This window comes from Nelusetta ayraudi, unplaced genomic scaffold, assembly GCF_046127955.1.
Source record: "Nelusetta ayraudi isolate G7.1 ecotype Tasmania unplaced genomic scaffold, CSIRO-AGI_Nayr_v1 ptg000079l, whole genome shotgun sequence".
In the NCBI taxonomy this organism is placed as follows: domain Eukaryota; kingdom Metazoa; phylum Chordata; class Actinopteri; order Tetraodontiformes; family Monacanthidae; genus Nelusetta; species Nelusetta ayraudi.
In genome coordinates, this window is record NW_027466129.1 from 1747501 (window position 1) to 1767209 (window position 19709).

Consider the following 19709-nt stretch of genomic DNA (forward strand, 5'->3'; position numbering starts at 1 on the left):
CGACCCCCCCGCTCTGCCCGAGTACAAGGTGGCCGACGCCCAGAAGTCCCGCTTGATCCTGCTGCACTACAGCTCCTTCAAGGCGGGCTGGGATTGGCTGATCCTGCTGGCCACCTTCTACGTGGCCGTGACGGTCCCGTACAACGTCTGCTTCATCGGCGACGACGACGACGCCACGCGCAGCACCACCGTCAGCGACATCGCTGTGGAGATCCTCTTCATCATCGGTGGGCGCCGCCCACTGGCTCTCTAGCCCCGCCCACTCGCTGCTGTCTAGCCCCCGCCCACTCGCCGCTCTCTCCACTCGTCACTCTCTCTAACTCCGCCCACTTGTCACTCACTCTCTAACCCCGCCTACTTGTCACTCTCTCTAACTCCGCCCACTTGCTATCTAACCCCGCCTCCTCTCCTCCCGCCCTCCAGACATCGTCTTCAACTTCCGCACCACCTACGTCAGTCAGTCTGGTCAGGTGATCTTCGACGCCCGCCAGATCTGCATCCACTACCTGACCACCTGGTTCATCATCGACCTGGTGGCCGCCTTGCCCTTTGACCTCCTCTACGCCTTCAAAGTCAGCGTGGTGAGTAATGTCCGTCCTTCCTTCCTTCCTTCCTTCCTTTCTTCATTCCGTCCTTCCGTCCTTCCGTCTGTCCTTCCTTCCTTCCTTCCTTCCTTCCTTCCTTTCTTCATTCCGTCCGTCTGTCCTTCCTTCCGTCCTTCCGTCCGTCCGTCCGTCCATCCTTCCTTCCTTCCTTCCTTCCTTCCTTCCTTCCTTCTGTCCGTCCTTCCTTCCTGCCTTCCTTTCTTCATTCCTCCCTCCCTCCGAGCAGGAGGTGGTGGAGTGTGGAGGAAGCTCTGATGCCGCTCCGCTGCCTCTTTGATTCTGGTTATTGATCCCTGCTGCCACCGAGCGATTGGCGGAGGGGGGGGGGACAGGCCACAATGAAACAAAACTGATGATGACGTTGTGCTGCCCCCTAGCGGCTGCTTTTTTTCTGCTGAGCTGCAGTGAAACCAGCGGCTCCCTGAAGAACAGTTGCAAAAAAAAAAGAATAATTACTGCAACGTTTCCAGTTTCCAGTTCCAAGTGATTTGCTTGGCGACGCTGTACTGGACCGTGATTGGCCTATTCTGGATGTGAAGTTTGTGCAGGAGATCTAAGTTCTGAAGATCAGGTTCGGTGGAAGCAGCAGGTCAGGTTTTTGAGTGCGAACCTCATGTAGATGGCTGGTCTTCCTGCTGGACGCTCCCCATGGAGCTGCTCAACAGCACCCCTCTTGGAGGAAACACCTGGAAATGAGCCTCAGCAGTGATTCTTCTTCTTCTCCTTCTTCTTCCTGCTGGGTGTGTGATACAAAAATTCCATTTCCTGGTGATCCTTGAGCCCGTCATTGTTGTTAAGTTCTTTTTGTGCTCTTGTTTTTTGGGGGTTGGGGAGGTTTAACACTGCGTCCTCAGCAAAGTGGCGCCCTAAAACAGCAGTGAGCTGCCTCATTGGCCCCTTATCGGCGGCTACAGAAACAGAAACAAACTACTGCGATTGAATCGGTCGCCTGCAGGATGGAGAAATAATGAGCAGCGGAGGAGCGGTGGAGGAGGGGGAAGAGGAGGAGGGGAAGGAGGTGTTGGAGGAGGAGGGTGAGGAGGATGTGGGAGAGGAGGGTTGGGGGAAGTAGTAGGAGGAGGAGGAGGAGGAGGAGGAGGGGCGAGGGCAGGTGGAGGAGGAAGGGAAGAGGAGAGTGGAATGTGGCACGGCCAGCTTCTCTGTGGGTGGGTGCTCGATGGAGGAGCTGAAAGAGGAGAGGAGCAGAGGAGGAGTGATGGATGAAGGAGAAGACGAGAACCTCCCCAGGGCTCCGCAGGAGGCTTCATTACCGCTGAAGCTCCTGCAGCAGTGATCAGCTGTAGAGGGGGGGGGGGCGACGGGACAGGACGGGAGGCGTCGTCCTGTTGGCTCCGTCCGTCCGAGCTGTGAGGATCACACAAACAAACACTCCTCTTTGTCTCCTCCCGGCTCTCTCCATCCTGGAGCTGCCCTACATTCAGAAACAAGCGTCGTCTGGTGTGTGTGTGTGTGTGTGTGTGTGTGTGTGTGTGTGTGTGTGTGTGTATTTCGGGCACCTCCCAGCTGGGGGTCGGTGTTTGCGGGGCCCTAAATGGCAGTCGCTGGTGGCGCCTTCCCCTGGAGCACAATGGATGTGACATTTAGCGAGCTCTGCTGCACAGCAGCGGCAGCAGCAGCGGCAGCAGCAGCGGCGACGGTGCCGAGACGAGACGATGAAGTGAAATTCATTCTGCACGGAATTACGAAAAACACATAAACCTGCTCGTTTAGTGATACAGCGAGAAAAAGAAAAAGTAGTAGGAGGAGAAGGAGTCCTTTGAAATCAAACAACAAGACGGGGGTGCAGATGTCGAACAGCGAGACAGAAGCAAACAAAAAAAAAAAGAGACACGCACACACACACACACACACGCGCACGCGCACACACACACACGCACACACAGCTGTCAGCCTGGTTGCTGTAGCTGCTGATTTTACTCTCATCAGAAAGTCTTCAAACGGCGCCTGGTGTTGATGAACCATTTGTCGCCTTCTAATTATGGGATGTTGTGTGTGTGTGTGTGTGTGTTTATGTGTGTGTGTGTGTGTGTGTGTGTGTGTGTGTGTGTGTGTGTGTCCATAACGTGTGTGTCTTTCCGCTTTATATTTTTCGCCAGCTGCTGCGAGTGTGTTTTGATGTCTTGTGAAATCTTTCAGCTCCTTTTTTCGGTGCAACTTGGAAAATCATTGCTGCCCCCCCCCCCCCCCCCCCCGACCCCCGACCCCCCCCAACCCCCCCCCAACAGTCAGTCAGCCCCTCTGTGATGTCACAAAGACGAACTGACATGACCTGTCCCCTTGGTAACAAAAAAAAAGGGGGGGGGGCGTTGAGGTGTAACAAAGTATCAGTTTTAGCAGCAGGCTGCAAACACAGGGCTAACTTTGAGCTTAGAATGAGTTGACAGCGGGAACATTAATGACCAGTGGGTCATTTTCTCAGTCAGTTTTGTTTGTTTTTTCAACGTAACACGATTGAACGCTGTGGAAAGCTAACGCCCGCCCCTTCCCCTCCCCTCCCTTCTACGGCGCCCCCCGCCGACAGGTGTCTGTGGTGCACCTGCTGAAGACGGTGCGCCTGTTGCGCCTGCTGCGGCTGCTGCAGAAGATGGACCGCTACTCGCAGCACAGCACAGTGGTGCTGACGCTGCTCATGTCCATGTTCGCCCTGCTGGCCCACTGGATGGCCTGCATCTGGTACATCATCGGCAAGATGGAGATTGAGGCCAACGCCTACAACTGGGACATCGGTGAGTCCAGGCTGCTGGGGGTTCTTTTTATCTGTTTGTTTGTTTGTTTTCAAAAAAATCAAATCATTGCCGTGACGTCATTGGTGGCTGAACTTGTTGGACTCCGGCAGGGCTGCTCTTTGTCACCCGTCCTGTTTATTATTTTCATGGACAGAACTTCTAGGCGCAGCCAGGGGCCAGAAGGGGGTCCGGTTTAGGAACCACATGATTGCTTCTCTGCTTTTTGCAGATGATGCGGTCATGTTGGTTTCATCGACCCAGGACCTCCAATGTGCGCTGGGGCAAATTACAGCCAAGTGTGAAGCGGCTGGGATGAGAATCGGCACCTCCAAGTCCGAGGCCATGGTTCTTGACAGGGAAAAGGTGGCTCGCCCTCTCCAGGTCGGGGGAGAGACCCTGCCTCAGGTGGAGGAGTTCAAGTATCTCAGGGTCTTGTTCACGAGTGAGGGAAAGATGGAGCGTGAGATCGACTGGCGGATCGGTGCTGCGTCTGCAGTGATGCGGTCGCTGGATCGATCTGTCGCGGTGAAGAAGGAGCTAAGCCGAAAGGCGAAGCTCTCGATTTACCGGTCGATCTACGTTCCTACCCTCACCTACGGTCTTGAGCTTTGGGTAATGACTGAAAGAACGAGATCGTGGATACAAGGCTGGGCTAGGGCACTCGTAGGGACATGAGGTTGAGGAGCTTGGGCCACCCGGGAGGAGCTTGGAGTTGAGCCGCTGCTCCTCCACATCGAGAGGAGCCAGCTGAGGGGGCTTGGGCATCTGTTTGGGACGCCTCCTGGACGCCTCCGTGGAGTGGAGTTCCAGGCATGTCCGTAGTATCAGCGTAACGCGTGCTGCACAATACCAGCTGTACACTATCGCTCTAGTCGTGATATTGTGTTGCCTCAAGGGCCAAATATAATGACTTTGTGGGGTTCAAATTTGGCCCACGGGCCAGAGTTTGACGCCTATTCTCTAATGAGACCCCCTGGGCTGATCGCTGGTCAGTATTGATGAGCGGCACCGCCGGCAATTACCCACCCCGGGTCTCCCCCCCGCATCCCCCCCCCTACCGAAGTGGAACGGCACCACCGGTTCCGGGTCACAATCGACTGGATGGCCGCCGCCGCCGCCATGCAGATGATTCCCGGCCGCCAATTACTGCGTCTCAGTGTGTCATAAAGTGTCCGGCAGTCGGGATTAACGCCTCGTCTCCCAATTATGTGTTTGTGACGCCGAGTTGAGTCGAGTCGAGTCGCGTCGCCACCATCTTTCCGTCCAATTACCATTCATCATGTCGGCCGCAGCCTCTCCGGGGACGGCAGGACGGTCGCACTGTGGATCACTGCCGGTTCCACGGCGCCGGCGCAGACCCCACCCCCGCCGCTGCCGCTGCTGCTCAATCTATTATTGCACACCAGAACTACACACACACTATTTTTAGACTGTCACGTTGTTTTGATTTGTAGAATTTAATACATTTTAATTTTATTTGCCTAAATTCTTGGTCCTGTGTTTTTACCACCACCACCATCAACTCACTAACTTGAGTTAAAATCACAAAACAAATCAAAAAGTATCGCTAGCAGTGATAACCAGCCTTGTATTGACTTGGTATCAGCTCAATGCCAAGACCCCCAGTACCACCCACTTTGACTGGAGTGGTACTGGATCCATCCATCCACTGACACTCCCGTCTCCCCCTCTTCTTCCTCCAGGTTGGCTCCACGAGCTCGGCAAGCGGCTGGAGTCCCCCTACTACCCACTGGGGGGCGCCAATGGCACCAGCAGCGGACCGGCCATTCGCAGCATCTACGTGGCGTCGCTCTACTTCACCCTCAGCAGCCTGACCAGCGTCGGCTTCGGCAACGTGTCGGCCAACACCGATGCCGAGAAGATCTTCTCCATCTGCGTCATGCTGATCGGAGGTGGGCGGAGTCTCAGCCCTGAACAGGCGGCCAATGATTCGACGAATGAGCGTCACTTTGGGTTTTAGCCCCCCTGCACGTGTAAAGTAAAGTTCGGAAGTCTGGTGGGCAGCGTTGCCGATCATTTGGTGACTCCAGGAATCTAGAAGCTGCAATGTTCTCAGAGGCACGATGACAAAGCATGGGTGGGCAAACTACGGCCTGTTAAGCTTTTTAATCTGGGCCCACCCAACTTGAAGAAATGCTATTAATAGTCAGTAAGTCATAATAATAGCTGTATTTTATCATTTGTTTCATTTTGTGATTTCAATAAAGAGCTAAATACCGTGGGGCTTCAAAGACACTGACTTTGTTGTAACTTTGCTTTGGTTCATTTTCATTGACATTGAAGCGACATGTTTTCTGCACATCCCATGATAGATATTTCCTTTTGGGGTCACCAAAACACTCCATCCATCTGCTGCTGCTCCAGCCCCTCTGTCACATTTTAGAACCCATTCTGGCCCCACCAGTCAAAAAATTTGCACACCCCTGTTCTTGGCGTTCCACGGTTCTAGGTGGCTTGAGGGTGTTTCTGTGTGGTTCTGTGTGGTTCTGGGTGGTTTTGGGATCCTTCTGGTGGTGGTTCCAGGCCAGGCACTATCAAACTATGAAACTGCAAACTGTACTTTTTTTGTCCTATGAGGTGGATCATTAAAACACTCCATCCATCTGCTGCTGCTCCAGCGCCTCTGTCACATTTTAGAGCCCATTGAGGCCCCACCAGTCGAAAGGTTCGGCCCACTCCTGGTCTAAAGAATTCCATTTTTTCCAATCGTTTTCCTCTCCTTCCACAGCGCTGATGCACGCGCTGGTCTTTGGCAATGTGACAGCCATCATCCAGAGGATGTACTCGCGCTGGTCCCAGTACCACACCAGAACCAAAGACCTGAAGGACTTCATCCGGGTCCATCACCTGCCGCAGAGCCTCAAGCAGCGCATGCTGGAGTATTTCCAGACCACCTGGTCCGTCAACAATGGCATCGACTGCAACGAGGTGAGCGTCCGGCTGTTTTTCTTTCACATTTCAAAAGTGACAAATTTGAAAAAGCAAGACATTTTAAAAATATTATTTTTTATTATTATTATTACTGATGTTGGTTTTATTCCATGAACTGACCGCTGCAGCTGTTTGGTTCCTCCTTCTCCTCTTCTTCCTTCCACTCCTCCTCCTTTTCATCTTCTGCCTTCTCTTCCTCCTCCTGTTCGTTCTCCTTCTCCTTCTTTTCCTTCCCCTCCTCCTCCTCCTCCTTTTGCTCCTCTTCCTTCTCCTCCTCCTCCTCTTCCTTCTCCTGCTCCTTCTTCTCCTTGTTCTCCTCCTCCTCTTTTTCTCCTTCTCCTTCTCCTCCTTTTCCTCCTCTCCCTTCTCCTCCTCTTCTTCCTTCTGCTCCTTCTTCTCCTTGTTCTCCTCCTCCTCCTCTTTTTCTCCTCTTCCTTCTCCTCCGCCTCTTCCTTCCCCTGCTCCTTCTTCTCCTTCTTCTCCTCCTCCTCCTCCTCTTTTTTCTCCTCCTTTTCCTCTTCTTCCTTTCCCTCCTCTTCCTTCTCCTGCTCCTTCTTCTCCTTGTTCTCCTCCTCCTTTTTTTCTCCTTCTCCTTCTCCTCCTGCTTTTCCTCCTCTTCCTTCTCCTCCTCTTCTTCCTTCTGCTCCATCTTCTCCTTGTTCTCCTCCTCCCCCTCTTTTTCTCCTTCTTTTCCTTCTCTTTCTCCTCCTCTTCCTCCGTTTCCTCCTCTTCCTTCTCCTCCTCCACCTCTTCCTTCCCCTGCTCCTTCTTCTCCTTGTTCTTTTCCTCCTCCTCTTTTTTCCTCCTCCTCCTCCTCCCGCTGCTTCCTCTCCCCATTCTTCTCTTCCTCCACCTCCTCGTCTCCCTCCTATCCCCCTCCTTGTTTCAGCTGCTGAAGGACTTCCCAGACGAGCTGCGCTCCGACATCACCATGCACCTGAACAAGGAGATCCTGGAGCTGTCCCTCTTCTCATCGGCCAGCCGTGGCTGCCTGCGTTCGCTCTCGCTGCACATCAAGATGTCCTTCTGTGCGCCCGGCGAGTACCTGCTGCGGCAGGGCGACGCCCTGCAGGCCGTCTTCTTTGTGTGCTCGGGCTCCATGGAGGTGCTGAAGGACGGGATGGTGCTGGCCATCCTGGGTACGCTGAAGAAACGAGGCTCCTCGACTGTTTTTTCGTTTTGTTTCATTTATTTATTTATTTTGTTCTCGTCTTGATAACGAAGCTCTGAGCGTCTCATAAATGAGTCCGTTGTGTGGAAGTTGAGGTCGTTAGAGCATCTCATTCTAAGGGTTTGGCGTTATTAAAGAGCCGTCACATCAACTTTGGTTCCGGGGGGGCCACATTTTCCAAGCGATTTGTGGAGATTTAAAGGGGGGAAAATGAGGCTCAGACTCTGGATCTTCCTCTCTGCAGCCATGTCTGCAGAGTCTGAGCTTCCACAGCCTGCCTTCATCGCCACCGCTTGGCCTCCTTAATCAATTAATGAAGCTGTTTTTTTTAAATGATTATTACTGCTGCTGCTGTTGCTGTTGCTGCTGCTGTTGCTGTTGCTGCTGCTGTTGCTGTTGCTGCTGAGTTCAGCAGACGTCCCACCGCAGCGTCAGGGAATTCCACGCAGGGTTTTTCCTGATCAAGGTGTTTTGTTTTTTGAAGCACAGAAGAAAAGAAAAACTCCTCACAAGTTGTTTGACCGGCGCCGGCGAAAAATGTTTCTTTTTTATTTGATTCGCTTTAAATGAAGGTTTTTACCTAATTTAATCATGTACAAAAAAGTGGCATTCCTAAATCCACCCATCAATTCTAAATCAATGAGTTGTTAATCGATATAAAGAACAGACTGGGCTACTGCGGGGTCCCGGGTGGAGTGCGGGGGGGGATCCGGGTCGGGGGGTCTCCCCACGTCCATGACGTGTCGGTGAACAACGACTTTATCACACATGGCAGGGACACCGTGACCTCTTGACCTCAGTGGCCTACACCTTTCCCCTGACCTCAGATCTTGGTTTGTGTGTGTGTGTGTGTATGCAAACAACAAAAGGAAGATGTGCATCTGAAAAAAAATATCTACAACTTTGTTAGTGCAGCTTTTTCTCCATCTCAGATAAGTGTGTGTGTGTGTGTGTGTGTGTGTGTGTGTGTGTGTGTGTGTGTGTGCGTGTGCGCGTTCGTGACAAGCGCACGCTTGCCATGTGAAGGGGAAGAGGTGGCGGCAGGACAGGGAGGAAGAGGTGGATGCTGAACAGAGCAGAAAGCTGGAGGTCACAGCCTGGTGGAGGAGCAGTAGCCAATCAGAAGGCAGCAAGGGGCGGGTCTTAGCTCACCTCTGAAAAACAACAGCAGGGTGATTGACTTTCTGTCTCCACCTACGCCCCCCCCCCCCCGGCCGCAGGTAAAGGCGACCTGATCGGCGCCAACGTGTCCCTGGACGACCGCGTGATCAAGACCAACGCCGACGTGAAGGCACTGACCTACTGCGACCTGCAGTGCCTCAACCTGCGGGGCCTGTACGAGGTGCTGGACCTCTACCCCGAGTACTCCCACCACTTTGTCCGGGACATCCAGCAGGACCTCACCTACAACCTGAGGGAGGGCCAGGAGACCACGCTCGTAGGTTCAACCCCCCGACAGAGACATTTAATATTTTCTTTTCTTAGTAAACTGACATCGTCACCGTCGCAGTGCTTCATAAAGCAGTGCTTCTGTACTGGGAGAGTCTCAGGAACCACTCATTTTTTTCCACGTCATGAATTTATTTTCATGACCTGCTTCTTCCTGAACTCATCGGGTGAAGGCAGGGCCCAGACACCCTGGACCCAGTTCATCGCAGGGTCACATCGAGACCAACAAAGACAAACAACCATTAACACTCGCACACAGAAACATTTTTTCCAATTCACATTCTCAGGGGGCGGAATGGAACCCACAACCTTCTTGCTGTGAGCTAACCACTGCGCCACCGTGTCGCCTATCATGAATTCGCGACCCCAAATTTGTTCCACAGAAATCAAAGCGTTATCCCACTTACTGTCATGTCGAGTAAATAGATTATTGAAATGATTGGATTTAATTGTGTGTCCTGTCCCAAATAAATGTGCTGAGTTCGGGTTCGGGTTCTCGCTCTGCACATAGTTTCTTGTTTTTTCTTCCCACATTCCCCACATCAGCAACTGACAGATGATGACTTAGAGCATAGGTGTCAAACTCTGGCCTGCAGGCCAAATTTGCATCCGCAGTGTAATTATTTTTGGCCCGCAAGGCAATACTAAATCACGACTAGGACTGGCCTGCTGGTACTACACAGCACATGTACCACTAATACTACAAATCCCAGAATGCTCTGCTCAATCGGGTCAGGACGTTCATTGAAGGATTTTATTCTTACTTGTTAATTGGTTCATTGTTGCTATTTTATTTTTAAATAAATTATTTCAATATATTATTGTTAATAATAGTATTATTAGCCCGTGAAAAAGGGTTACTGTTGAAATTGAAAGCAGAAGGCGGCAAATAAAAATGGAGGTAAAGGATTTTTATTTATATTTGATTTATTTTGATGAGTTTTTTTGATTTGAAATTTGATATAGCGTGTGTGCAATATGAAGTTAATTATTGTGTGGTATTAAGCTTTGCTTGTTCCATATTCAGGTTGTTTGGGTCCATATAAAAAGAAGGTTCACTGTTTTATCAGGAGGAAGATTTTCCGCGCTAAATATCAACGTTGAACCGAGACGCCAACTTTGACATCTCGGCCCCACTGTGTGTTGGAGTTTGACAGCCCTGCTTTAAAGTGACAGTTCGTCCAGTATTAAAATCCCCTATAGACAGATTATGGAGGCTGGTGTGGTTGACCTGCTGGTCAGACTGACCTGTTTTCCATCACTGGATGATCTCCATCACTTTGGTTCATTTTTGTTCAACCTTCTCCAGCTGTCCTGTCCACCACCTGACTGTTTTGTCATTCAGCGTGTTGATGTTGTTTTTTGTGTTGTTCTCCAGGTGAAGGGCAGACTGTCTGCTGCAGCCGCTCTGGACTCTCAGGTAAGAAAAATCCAGAAGTGACGCATCCGTCATCCTCGACCGGAGGTTGAAAATGTGGTGGGAAAGAGCGGTGAAAGACAGATAATGTTGCTGCGCGTCAGAGGCGGCGTCCCCCCAGTGGAGAGTGGAGAGGCTGCGGCTCTGATAATGGCCTCCATCAGTCTTTTTGACCTAATGATCCTTCCTAAGGAGGGCGCCGTGGAGGTTAACGCGGATCGATCCCAAAAAAGAGATGAGTGGGCGGTCCTTAGAGGGGCCAAAAAAAAAGAAGAAAAGAAAAAGATGCAGACTGGCTGTGTGTGTGTGTGTGTGTGTGTGTGTGTGTGGAAGATCTGCACACATCAACACAACCATCATAATCACCTGCAGTCAGATTTTCTTTTTGAAAAAAAGAGGGGAAAAAAAATCAATGTGAGCCGCTGGAGCCATTAACCTCCTGCTGGGCCGGGGCTGCAGTACCAGCAGCAGCAGCGGGTCACCTGACCCGGGATCGATGACTTATCAATGACCCTCTCGCTCCGCTCCGCCCGCTATTACCTGCCCAGGTTCCGGTTCTGGCTGGCTGCGGGAGGCGGTGGCGGGTCACCGGGTTTGTGATGTCAGAGTTCAGCGTCCTCGATTTCCCCGCAGCTTCCTTGTTTCTCGCAACGCTGCTGCCGATTGGTCCCCGAAATAGCGCCGCCCGCCGCGTGTCACCGGGTGGTTGCTGTGGTTGTGATGACGGGACAAACGCAGCCGAGTGTGTCGCCGTCCTCGGGGGTTGGGGGGGCTGGGATGGTGGGGATAGGAGTAGGGTGGCTGAGGTTCCAAGAGACCTATTTATATGTCAGTATGAAGAGAGCTGTAAACCATCCAACTGTTCAGAAGTTTGTTTTTTCCTTTCTTACCCTACAGAATTAATTTGTATTTTTTGTTTCCTTATTTCTTTTCAATTAGTATATTTTTCCATATTTCTGCACGACGCCGTTGCTGTAATTATGCAAATTTCTCCACTGTGGGATCATTTAAGACGTTCCATTCTATTCTAAAATCTCACACATACATCTCAGAAAGCTCCAAGTTTGAGGTGTTTTGGGTTTTTTGTTTTTTTTTGCTTGCCAGAGTTTGACTGGACCAATCAGGGGTCTTTGAGGAGAAAGAGGCGGAGCTACAGGACCAAATTGATGGTTTTGCTTGTTTGTTTGTTTTGTTTTTTTGAAGCAGCCTCATTTCCAAAGTGTCTTTACGTTCTCGTTCCTCGATTTTCTCGCTGTGAAATAAATCCGCAGTATTGATGAGTTCAACGTCATTTTGCTGCTGTTTGTGTTTTTTAATCATCCCTCAGATGCAGGTTTTTTTTTTAATTATTTTGCTGAGAGATATTTGTCTCTTCAACATCTTCTTTTCAATGTACGTTTCTACCCAGTCTGGAGTCAAGAGGAACGGCCGAGTGGTCCAGGGCTTCCCGCCCCTGGTGGAGGCGCAGGCTGAACCTGAGGAGCTGGAGGAGGAGGAGGAGGAGAAGAAGGGAGAGGAGGAGGATGAAGAGGAGGAGGAAGGCCTGTCTGGTGTAGCGTCCCAGCAGAAGCTCAATGATCCAGACAGGAAGTCCAGGCTGAGCTGCAGGAGGTCTGGCAGGAAGGTCCAGGATCTGACGGGTTCAGAGCCTCCGGACCTCAGTCCCAGGTGAGCCCCTGTACACCTGTGGGGGCAAGCTAAGGCCTATGGGGGGGCGTCTCTGTAGCCTCGGTGAAGCTGCTGGACTCATCGAACTGATCCGAACTGTTCAGAAGGACAGTGTGCATTTCCACCAGTTATGAATCTTTAAGATGAGGCTGTTGTTGGGCTTCCTCAGACTTTTGGAAGCAGATTTTTTTTTTCCAGATCAGCTGCATTTCAGATACAAGTCAAAGAGTTTTGAGGAGTTTCCACAGGACCTGTTGCCTTAAGTGACCCTTCTCCTGTATGTGTATGTGTGTGTGTGTGTGTGTGTGTGTGTGTGTGTGTGTGTGTGTGTGTGTGTGTGTGTGTGTGTGTGTGTGTGTGTGTGTGTGTGTGTGTGTGTGTGCAGGATCGTGGACGGCACCGAGGACAGCCAGGCGCTGGAAGCCTCCCTGACCTTCTCCTTCCCTCCCGGTCAAACTGGTCCCAGTCACCAACCAACCAGCCAATCAGCAGCGTCGACGCCCTCAGGTGCTCCAAACTTGTCGTACACAACTGACCGATTGACAGACACACACACACACACGCTTTGCGGCACTTGTGGTTTTTGCAGTGTTTTCTGTCTTGAAAGTTGAAAGTTGAAAGTCACTCCCGGTGAAATTTGTGTGTGGCAGATGTGCTGCAGGTGAGCACAGCGGAGCTGGCCGCCAGGGCCGAGGAGACCCGGGGACAGCTGCAGCACCTGGACCGACAGGTAGGGGTCAGCGTGGAGCAGCTGGGTAAAACACCTGCAGTCACTGCAGCAGCTTCTGGGATCTCAGGAGGGTTTTTTTGGGGGGGGGGGGGTTGTAATAATCTTTGGTTCCCACACACACACACACACACACACACACACCAGCCAAGCTCTCTCCTGGAATCCCACGCTGCTGATTGGTGAGATTGATCGATGGGCCCTCGGACGGTTTTCCCAGGATTAGAACTGACTCGGAAACTTTGCAGGAGGAAACAAAAGATGTGAAAAACACCTCGACAGTTTGAGGCGCAGGTGTCTCAGAAACAGGAAGTCCCTGCTGTTGCTGGTCATGTGACTCAAGTTGTTTTTTTGATTTTGTTTTTTTTGAAACGGTGCTGATTTTTTGTTTTACCCGCTGATTCCACCTGGTCAGGATCAAGGGTGTCGCGTTTTAATGGAAGCTAACCGTGAGGAACCAGTGGGAGGTCACACGTCTCGACCTTTTCACGTCTGCCCCTCCATACACACAGCTCCAAGCCACTCAAGGGTTTATTAATGTCGGCTGTCAACGTCCTGAGAGTTCAAACCCGCAGGGAAACAATCATGAAAAAAAGTAACAATCATAATATATTTATAATAATAACACCACTCGCTGACGTGCAGTTTAAGGTAGAAACACACTTCAGATTTATGCCATTATGTAACCAATAAGGTGTCGGTCAAAGTGGGTGGAGCTTCCAGCAGTTTTAAACGGGCTTTATGCTCTGTTATGTCCCAGATGAACAATTCCTGAATCTATAAACCAGCTGTACATTAAACCAACAGACAAAAGGATGAAGAGTTTGAAAAAAAAAAAAAACAAAAAAAAAACAAAAAACAAGAGCACAAATTTGGCTTTATTCTCCCAAGGAAAAATGTGTTGCAATGTGGAAATTTAAAAAACAGCAGAAATCGTCCGTTGCTACAGTGGATTCTGCTATACATACATATATATATATATATGTATATATATATATATATATGTGTATATATATATGTATATATATATATATGTATATCTTTTTAAAATTATGATAACTATGTTATGTTTTTCATGTCCACTTTAATAAATAAAGGAAGAAAAGATTTCTGGGGAGACTGAATCTAAATGGCCCCCTAGTGGTTGTCAGCAGTATAGCTTAGAAACAACAGCAGCGATATCTGATTGGACACATCCCTTATTTAATCCATTGATTGTGTGTGTGTGTGTGTGTGTGTGTGTGTGTGTGTGTGTGTGTGTGTGTGTGTGTGTGTGTGCAGGTGAGCAGGCTGGGCAGGGAGGTGTCAGACCTGGGTCAGGTGATGAGGCGGATGGTCCAGCTGATGGAGAACCTGCTGCCCTCGGCACCGCCCCTCCCCCACCTCCACCCCCTCCCTCACCACCACTCCCACCCGGGCCCCCCTCGCTCCTACCCGTCGCCCTCCCACAGCGCATCCCACTGGGTGGACTCGCCCTCCTACTCCTCGCTGCCTGCCTCTCCAGCCGCATGCAACCGGGCCTTCCTGCCGCACAGACCGCAGGACCTCTGGCCGGCTAGAACCGGTTCCTCGGTTCCTCCGAACCCCCTGGGCCCCCTCGGCTCCCCCCACGCCCGCCAGCACAGAGAGACGGGCTGTGGAGGAGGAGCTTCTCCTCAGACCTTCCAGCACCCGACCGGCCAATTGTAGCAGCATCCAGGACCTTACTGGACCTTCCAGGACCTTACTGGACTATTTTCTTTCTTTTTTGTTTTGTTTTGGTTTGTTTTCCAGAATAACTTTGGAAAGCAAACTAACAACCCAACCTGAGGATGAAAACTGCTCGGCCACTGTAGGGCTTTTAGCTGGGACGCAATTTTGTTTTAAAGGCACGCAATTTAAAAATAATAATTATAATAATAATAACAACAATGACAATAATGATAGTGATAATATTGATTATGAAAAAAGTTTGTTGCATGACATCCGAGATGGAAGGTTTAGGTGTTGTTAGCTTTTCCCTTTAGCCACATAGCGTTAGACAGCACCGGTCGGTGGGCGGGACGGGGAGGTGATGGACCCCCAATGACCCCCCAACAATCCCACCAGTGACCCCCAACAGTGACCCCCAACAGTCCCACCAGTCCCAACAATGAACACCAGTCCCACCAGTGACACCACCAGTGACCCCCACCAGTCCCACCAGCCTGAGGCGGCTCTTGCAATAATGGAGGAAACTTGGATTCAGAGGCTTCACTCTGTCTGTCTGTCTGTCTGTCTGTCTGTCTGTGGCCTCTGGCTCCAGGCCACTTTCAGGTCTGCTGGTCCGGCTGGTGGAGATGGGGAGGAGGATGGCTCCCGCCTCTCTCTCTCTCCTCCCTCCCATTTCCTCTCACTTTACTTTAACCCCCCCCGCCTCCCCCCTCCCCTCTCCACCAGTGCGTGACTCTTCAGGACTGGGAGTGCTGGGAGTGAGACGGGCGCATTGTGCTGGTGACCTGGTGGGGAGCGGGGGGGGGGGGGTGAGTGAGTGAGTAGGGGGGAGGGGGAAGAGTGGGGGGGGCAGCATCCTGCCTTGAGCTGCTGCCTGTCGTCCATCTCTCACTCAGCAACTCGCCCGTTATTTGCTCTTATTCTTTGATTCCTCTCCCCCCCCTCGCCCCATTCTCTCCGCCCGCATGACCCCCCACCCCCTTTGCCTGTAGACCCTCACGGCCACTCTGCATGCCCCCCCGCCTTCCCCTCCTGCACCTGCCACTTGTCTACTCTATATCTACTCAAGCACGAACAGATCCATGTGCATATTTATCAGACTTGGTGTCAACAACCTGGTATTTTGAGGACGCGCCCCCCACCCCCCCACTCCACACACACACACACACACACACACACATCCCTCACCGGCCCAGTGGCACCAAACTGGCCCTGATTGTTACCCATGATTCTCAGCTGTTCCCAGCAAAGGCAATACCCCCCTTCTAGCCCCGCCCACCTCCCCCATCTCCAAAAAGCACAATATGGAAATAAAGACACTTTTTATATTTCTATGAATGTATCGCTGCTAAAGATGTATTTTTTTACCTTGAGGGATGCAGAGAAGTGTTGATGCGACCTTTAACCCCGACCAGTGCTCCCAGTTCTGACAGGAGCTCTTCTTCTTCTTCTTCTTCTTCTTCTTCTTCTTCGACTTCATTGTCTTCTGCTTCTTCTGTTGTTCCCTTCTTCTTCTTCTTCTTCTTCTTCTTCTTCTTCTTCTTCTTCTCTGACTAAAGCCATTTGGCTGCACATGGAATGTAACTGTAATCAAATCATCTTTTTTTGTCTTTTCCTGAGGTTTTTCATATTTGTTAGAGGAAAAACAAACTGTTATGCTAATAAATGAGAAATATGGCTGGGAAAAAAAATGTTTCCAGACTTTTGCCATTTGTGGAACAGTGGACCGACAGTGGATATCCTGGATCATTATTATTATTACCATTAGCAGTAGTAGTAGGAGTTGTGGTAGTAGGAGTAGAGGTAGTAGTAGTAGTAGTGGTATCATCAGTATTATAGGTTTTTGCTTGAGAGAATTTTGGATGAAATGGTGTCAAAGTCCAGGGAGAAATTCAAGGCGCTGGATGGAGATTTTTACCATGCCACTAATGTACCAGTAATTAGCACGATATGTAGCACAATATGTGCTGACTGTTACCGTCCACACACACACACACACACACACACACACTGTGCCTGGTTGTGTGTGTGTGTGTGTGTGTGTGTGTGTGTGTGTGTGTAAATAGCACCGCTGTGTTTGCTGCGACAATCACCGTGTGTGTGTTTAGCTGAGCCTCTGCTGCGTCTGTGGGAATGTTGTCATGTAGCCTGAGGGGTGTGTGTGTGTGTGTGTGTGTGTGTGTGTGTGTGTGTGTGTGTGTGTGTGTGTGTGTGTGTGTGTGTGTGTGTGTGTGTGTGTGTGGAGGGGAGCGAGGCCAGGGTGCTCGGAGAACATCCATATTTAATGCAGCAGCTCACTCCCCATTTGAGCTGTTTGAGCATTGTTTTAACCATCTGAGAGGAAACTCATCATTTATTCACGGCTTCTCCAAAACGGTCATTAGCAATGACACACACACACACACACATATATATATATATATATATATATATGTGTCTATATATATATATATATATATATATGTGTCTATATATATATATATATATATGTGTGTACATATATGTATATATATATATGTATATATATATGTATATATATATATATATATATATATATATATATATATATATATATATATACGTATATACATATATATATGTATACGTATATATATATATATATATATACATATATATATGTATATATATATATATATATGTATATATATATGTATATGTATATGTATATATATATATATATATATATGTATATATATATATGTATATGTATATATATATATATATATGTATATATATATATATATGTATATGTATATGTATATATACATATATATATGTATATGTATATGTATATATATATATGTATATGTATATATATACATATATATATATGTATATGTATATGTATATATATATATATATGTATATATATACATATATATATATATATGTATATGTATATGTATATATATATATATATATATGTATATGTATATATATACATATATATATATATATACATACAACAACAAACTAGGGTTTGAGTTGTTATTTACATTCTTGTCGTCATTAACAATTTCTGCTCTTCTTATTCTTGTCACCATTAATTCGGTATTTCCTTCAATTTTTTTTTTTTTTTGATTTGCTGCTTGTTTGTGATCTGTTCTTCTTTCATTGCTTCATGATCTCCGGCCCCCCCGAAACAGTGTCTATTCAGCCGTGTCCACTCCTCCTCCTTTCATCTCAGTGAGAAAAAAAACGCCTCGAATGCGACAACAAACTCTTTTCATTTCTCGCCAAGCACTTTATGGGATGAGAAAAGAGCCTCTTCAGTTTGTCTCACCCCAGGTTTTGTTTGGTTTTCATAATGATTATTTTATTTATTTTCTCCAGAAGGCCTTTGCAAGGAGGACGAGAAAAAAGAAAGGGGGGTGGGGGGGGGAACTGCAGCGCATATTTTTTTGCTTTCATCATCAGGGACATAATGGAGACGTGTCACAATCTGCCAGCTCCTCCATTCAGCCAGAGCTGCAGCAAGGACACACTCTGTTTGTGTTACCGACCCGTGCGTGCGTGTATGTGTGTGTGTGTGAAGTAGTGTGCGGCCCTCAACCCCAACCACAAAAAAAAGTGTGTCTGTATGCAAATAGAAGCGGCTGCGTACAGTAGAAGCTCTCAGTACTCAAGGACAACTCATCCATCTGCTCCCAGCGGCTGCTGCTGATGCTCATCCTCCTCTTCCTACTCTTCTATTTGCATCGGTGAAAAGCTCAGAGGGGGCGGGGGTGAAGGGAGGCGTGAGAGCGGGAGGGCCGGGTGGGGGGGGAGGGGTGAAGCTTTGTGGGACGTGATGTGTGCTTGATAAATGAGTCGGAGACCCCCGGCTGGCTCCCCTGGGTGCTATTGTACAAGTACAAGGAGAACAATACTGGTGCCAGAAGTGGAGATTAATGAGCTTCTTCTTCTTCTTCTTCATCTTCTTCATCTTGTTCGACTTCATTGTCTTCTGCTTCTTCTGTTGTTCCCTTCTTCTTCTGCTGTTGTAGGAGCTGCAGGAGTCGAGTCCGTCATCGGCCGGCAGGTCGGAGCTGTCGTCGGCACGGAGGGATTCGCCATCAGCTGGTGTCCCAGTGCATCATGGGACAAAGAAAACTGTGTGAAACTGCTTGAATGTGAGGCCTGAGTTTTCTTCCACTGTGAATCATTTCTGATATTTCTGACCCGCTGCAGAGACCCCTTCTCCCCAGGCCTTCCGAGAGCTCCTCCGCTTTTATCTGAAGGCTCCAAACACGGGGATAAACGTGCAGCTCCCCGTGTCTGGAGGATTCCTGGTGCTCCGCCAAGCTCCAGGACGAACGGCTGCTACACACGTCCGGTTTGGAAAACTCTTTTCAGATGGCCAGCGAAGGTTTTCCATCTGAAAAAGTCAGTGAGCCGGTTTGATCGCTGTGTATTGTTACATTTTTAACCGAGGTTGTGTTTTTCTTACTTCATAACAAACAAGCTAAATTGCTGTCAAGGCAAGTTTTCATTGTGAGCGTTCCTTCCTGATGTGGCCAACAGGTCTGTGAACGTCTCATTAAGCCTTTGGGTTTTTTTTTGTTTTTTTTTTGGGGGGGGGGGAAACAAATGTTTTTGCTTTGTTTTTTTTCTCACATTTTATTGTTCGAAATTTGTGCTCAGTGTCAGCAGAGGCTCCTGGGGGCCGTCAGCCACGTCCACCTAATGGCCCCCGGCTTAATGGATCGCTGGAAACAGCCAAGTGTGTGTGTGTGTGTATGTGTGTGTGCGTGCGCGCGTGTGTCTTTTAACAGAAGCTAAGCACAAGCAGCGCTGTCCTTGGTCAAATGGCCCCATGGATCTTCATAAAGAGGAGCCACATCCATCTGCATCTCCTCCCTCGCCTGTGTGTGTGACAGAGAGAGACAGAGAGAGAGAGAGAGAGAGAGAGAGAGATACCTCTTGTCCCCCTTCCAGCAGACAGACAGACAGACAGACAGAGTCGTCCCTTGCCCCCACGGCTGCACGGCGGCCTGTGGTTCTTCAGACCGGGCGGCTGCTTATGTAAGTGGAGCAGCAGCAGAACAATCGCCGTCGTGCCGCCGGTCTCAGCGTTTGACCCGCGGCTCCGGCTCCGTGTGACTGGCTCCGTATTGAAAAGCGAGTGCGCTGCATACTTGACTGGGCTAAGTGCAGGTCTGAGGGTCTGAGAGCGCCGATTATCTGCTGCCGCTGCCGTCGCTGATGCTGCCAGGGAGAACCGCTCAGGGCCGGAGAACCTCACGCCGCCACGCGGCCCCGAGAAGAGTCGCTAAGAACC

General features: G+C 49.5%; 1 protein-coding gene across 1 annotated transcript in view; it reads left to right on the plus strand.

The window, feature by feature from the left end:
• kcnh8 (potassium voltage-gated channel, subfamily H (eag-related), member 8) overlaps nucleotides 1–15344 on the plus strand; it is a 34282-nt gene extending 18938 nt beyond the window's left edge. Inside the window, exons 5-16 of the mRNA XM_076044171.1 lie at nucleotides 1–227; nucleotides 424–581; nucleotides 3148–3352; nucleotides 5056–5265; nucleotides 6102–6301; nucleotides 7194–7443; nucleotides 8696–8913; nucleotides 10303–10344; nucleotides 11750–12009; nucleotides 12395–12516; nucleotides 12660–12739; nucleotides 14018–15344. The exon at nucleotides 1–227 is cut by the window's left edge and continues 11 nt beyond it. Coding sequence (XP_075900286.1) covers nucleotides 1–227; nucleotides 424–581; nucleotides 3148–3352; nucleotides 5056–5265; nucleotides 6102–6301; nucleotides 7194–7443; nucleotides 8696–8913; nucleotides 10303–10344; nucleotides 11750–12009; nucleotides 12395–12516; nucleotides 12660–12739; nucleotides 14018–14425 — 2380 coding nt within the window. The 3' untranslated portion in view covers nucleotides 14426–15344. The remainder of the gene's footprint in view (nucleotides 228–423; nucleotides 582–3147; nucleotides 3353–5055; nucleotides 5266–6101; nucleotides 6302–7193; nucleotides 7444–8695; nucleotides 8914–10302; nucleotides 10345–11749; nucleotides 12010–12394; nucleotides 12517–12659; nucleotides 12740–14017) is intronic.
• Nucleotides 15345–19709: the final 4365 nt, after the last annotated feature.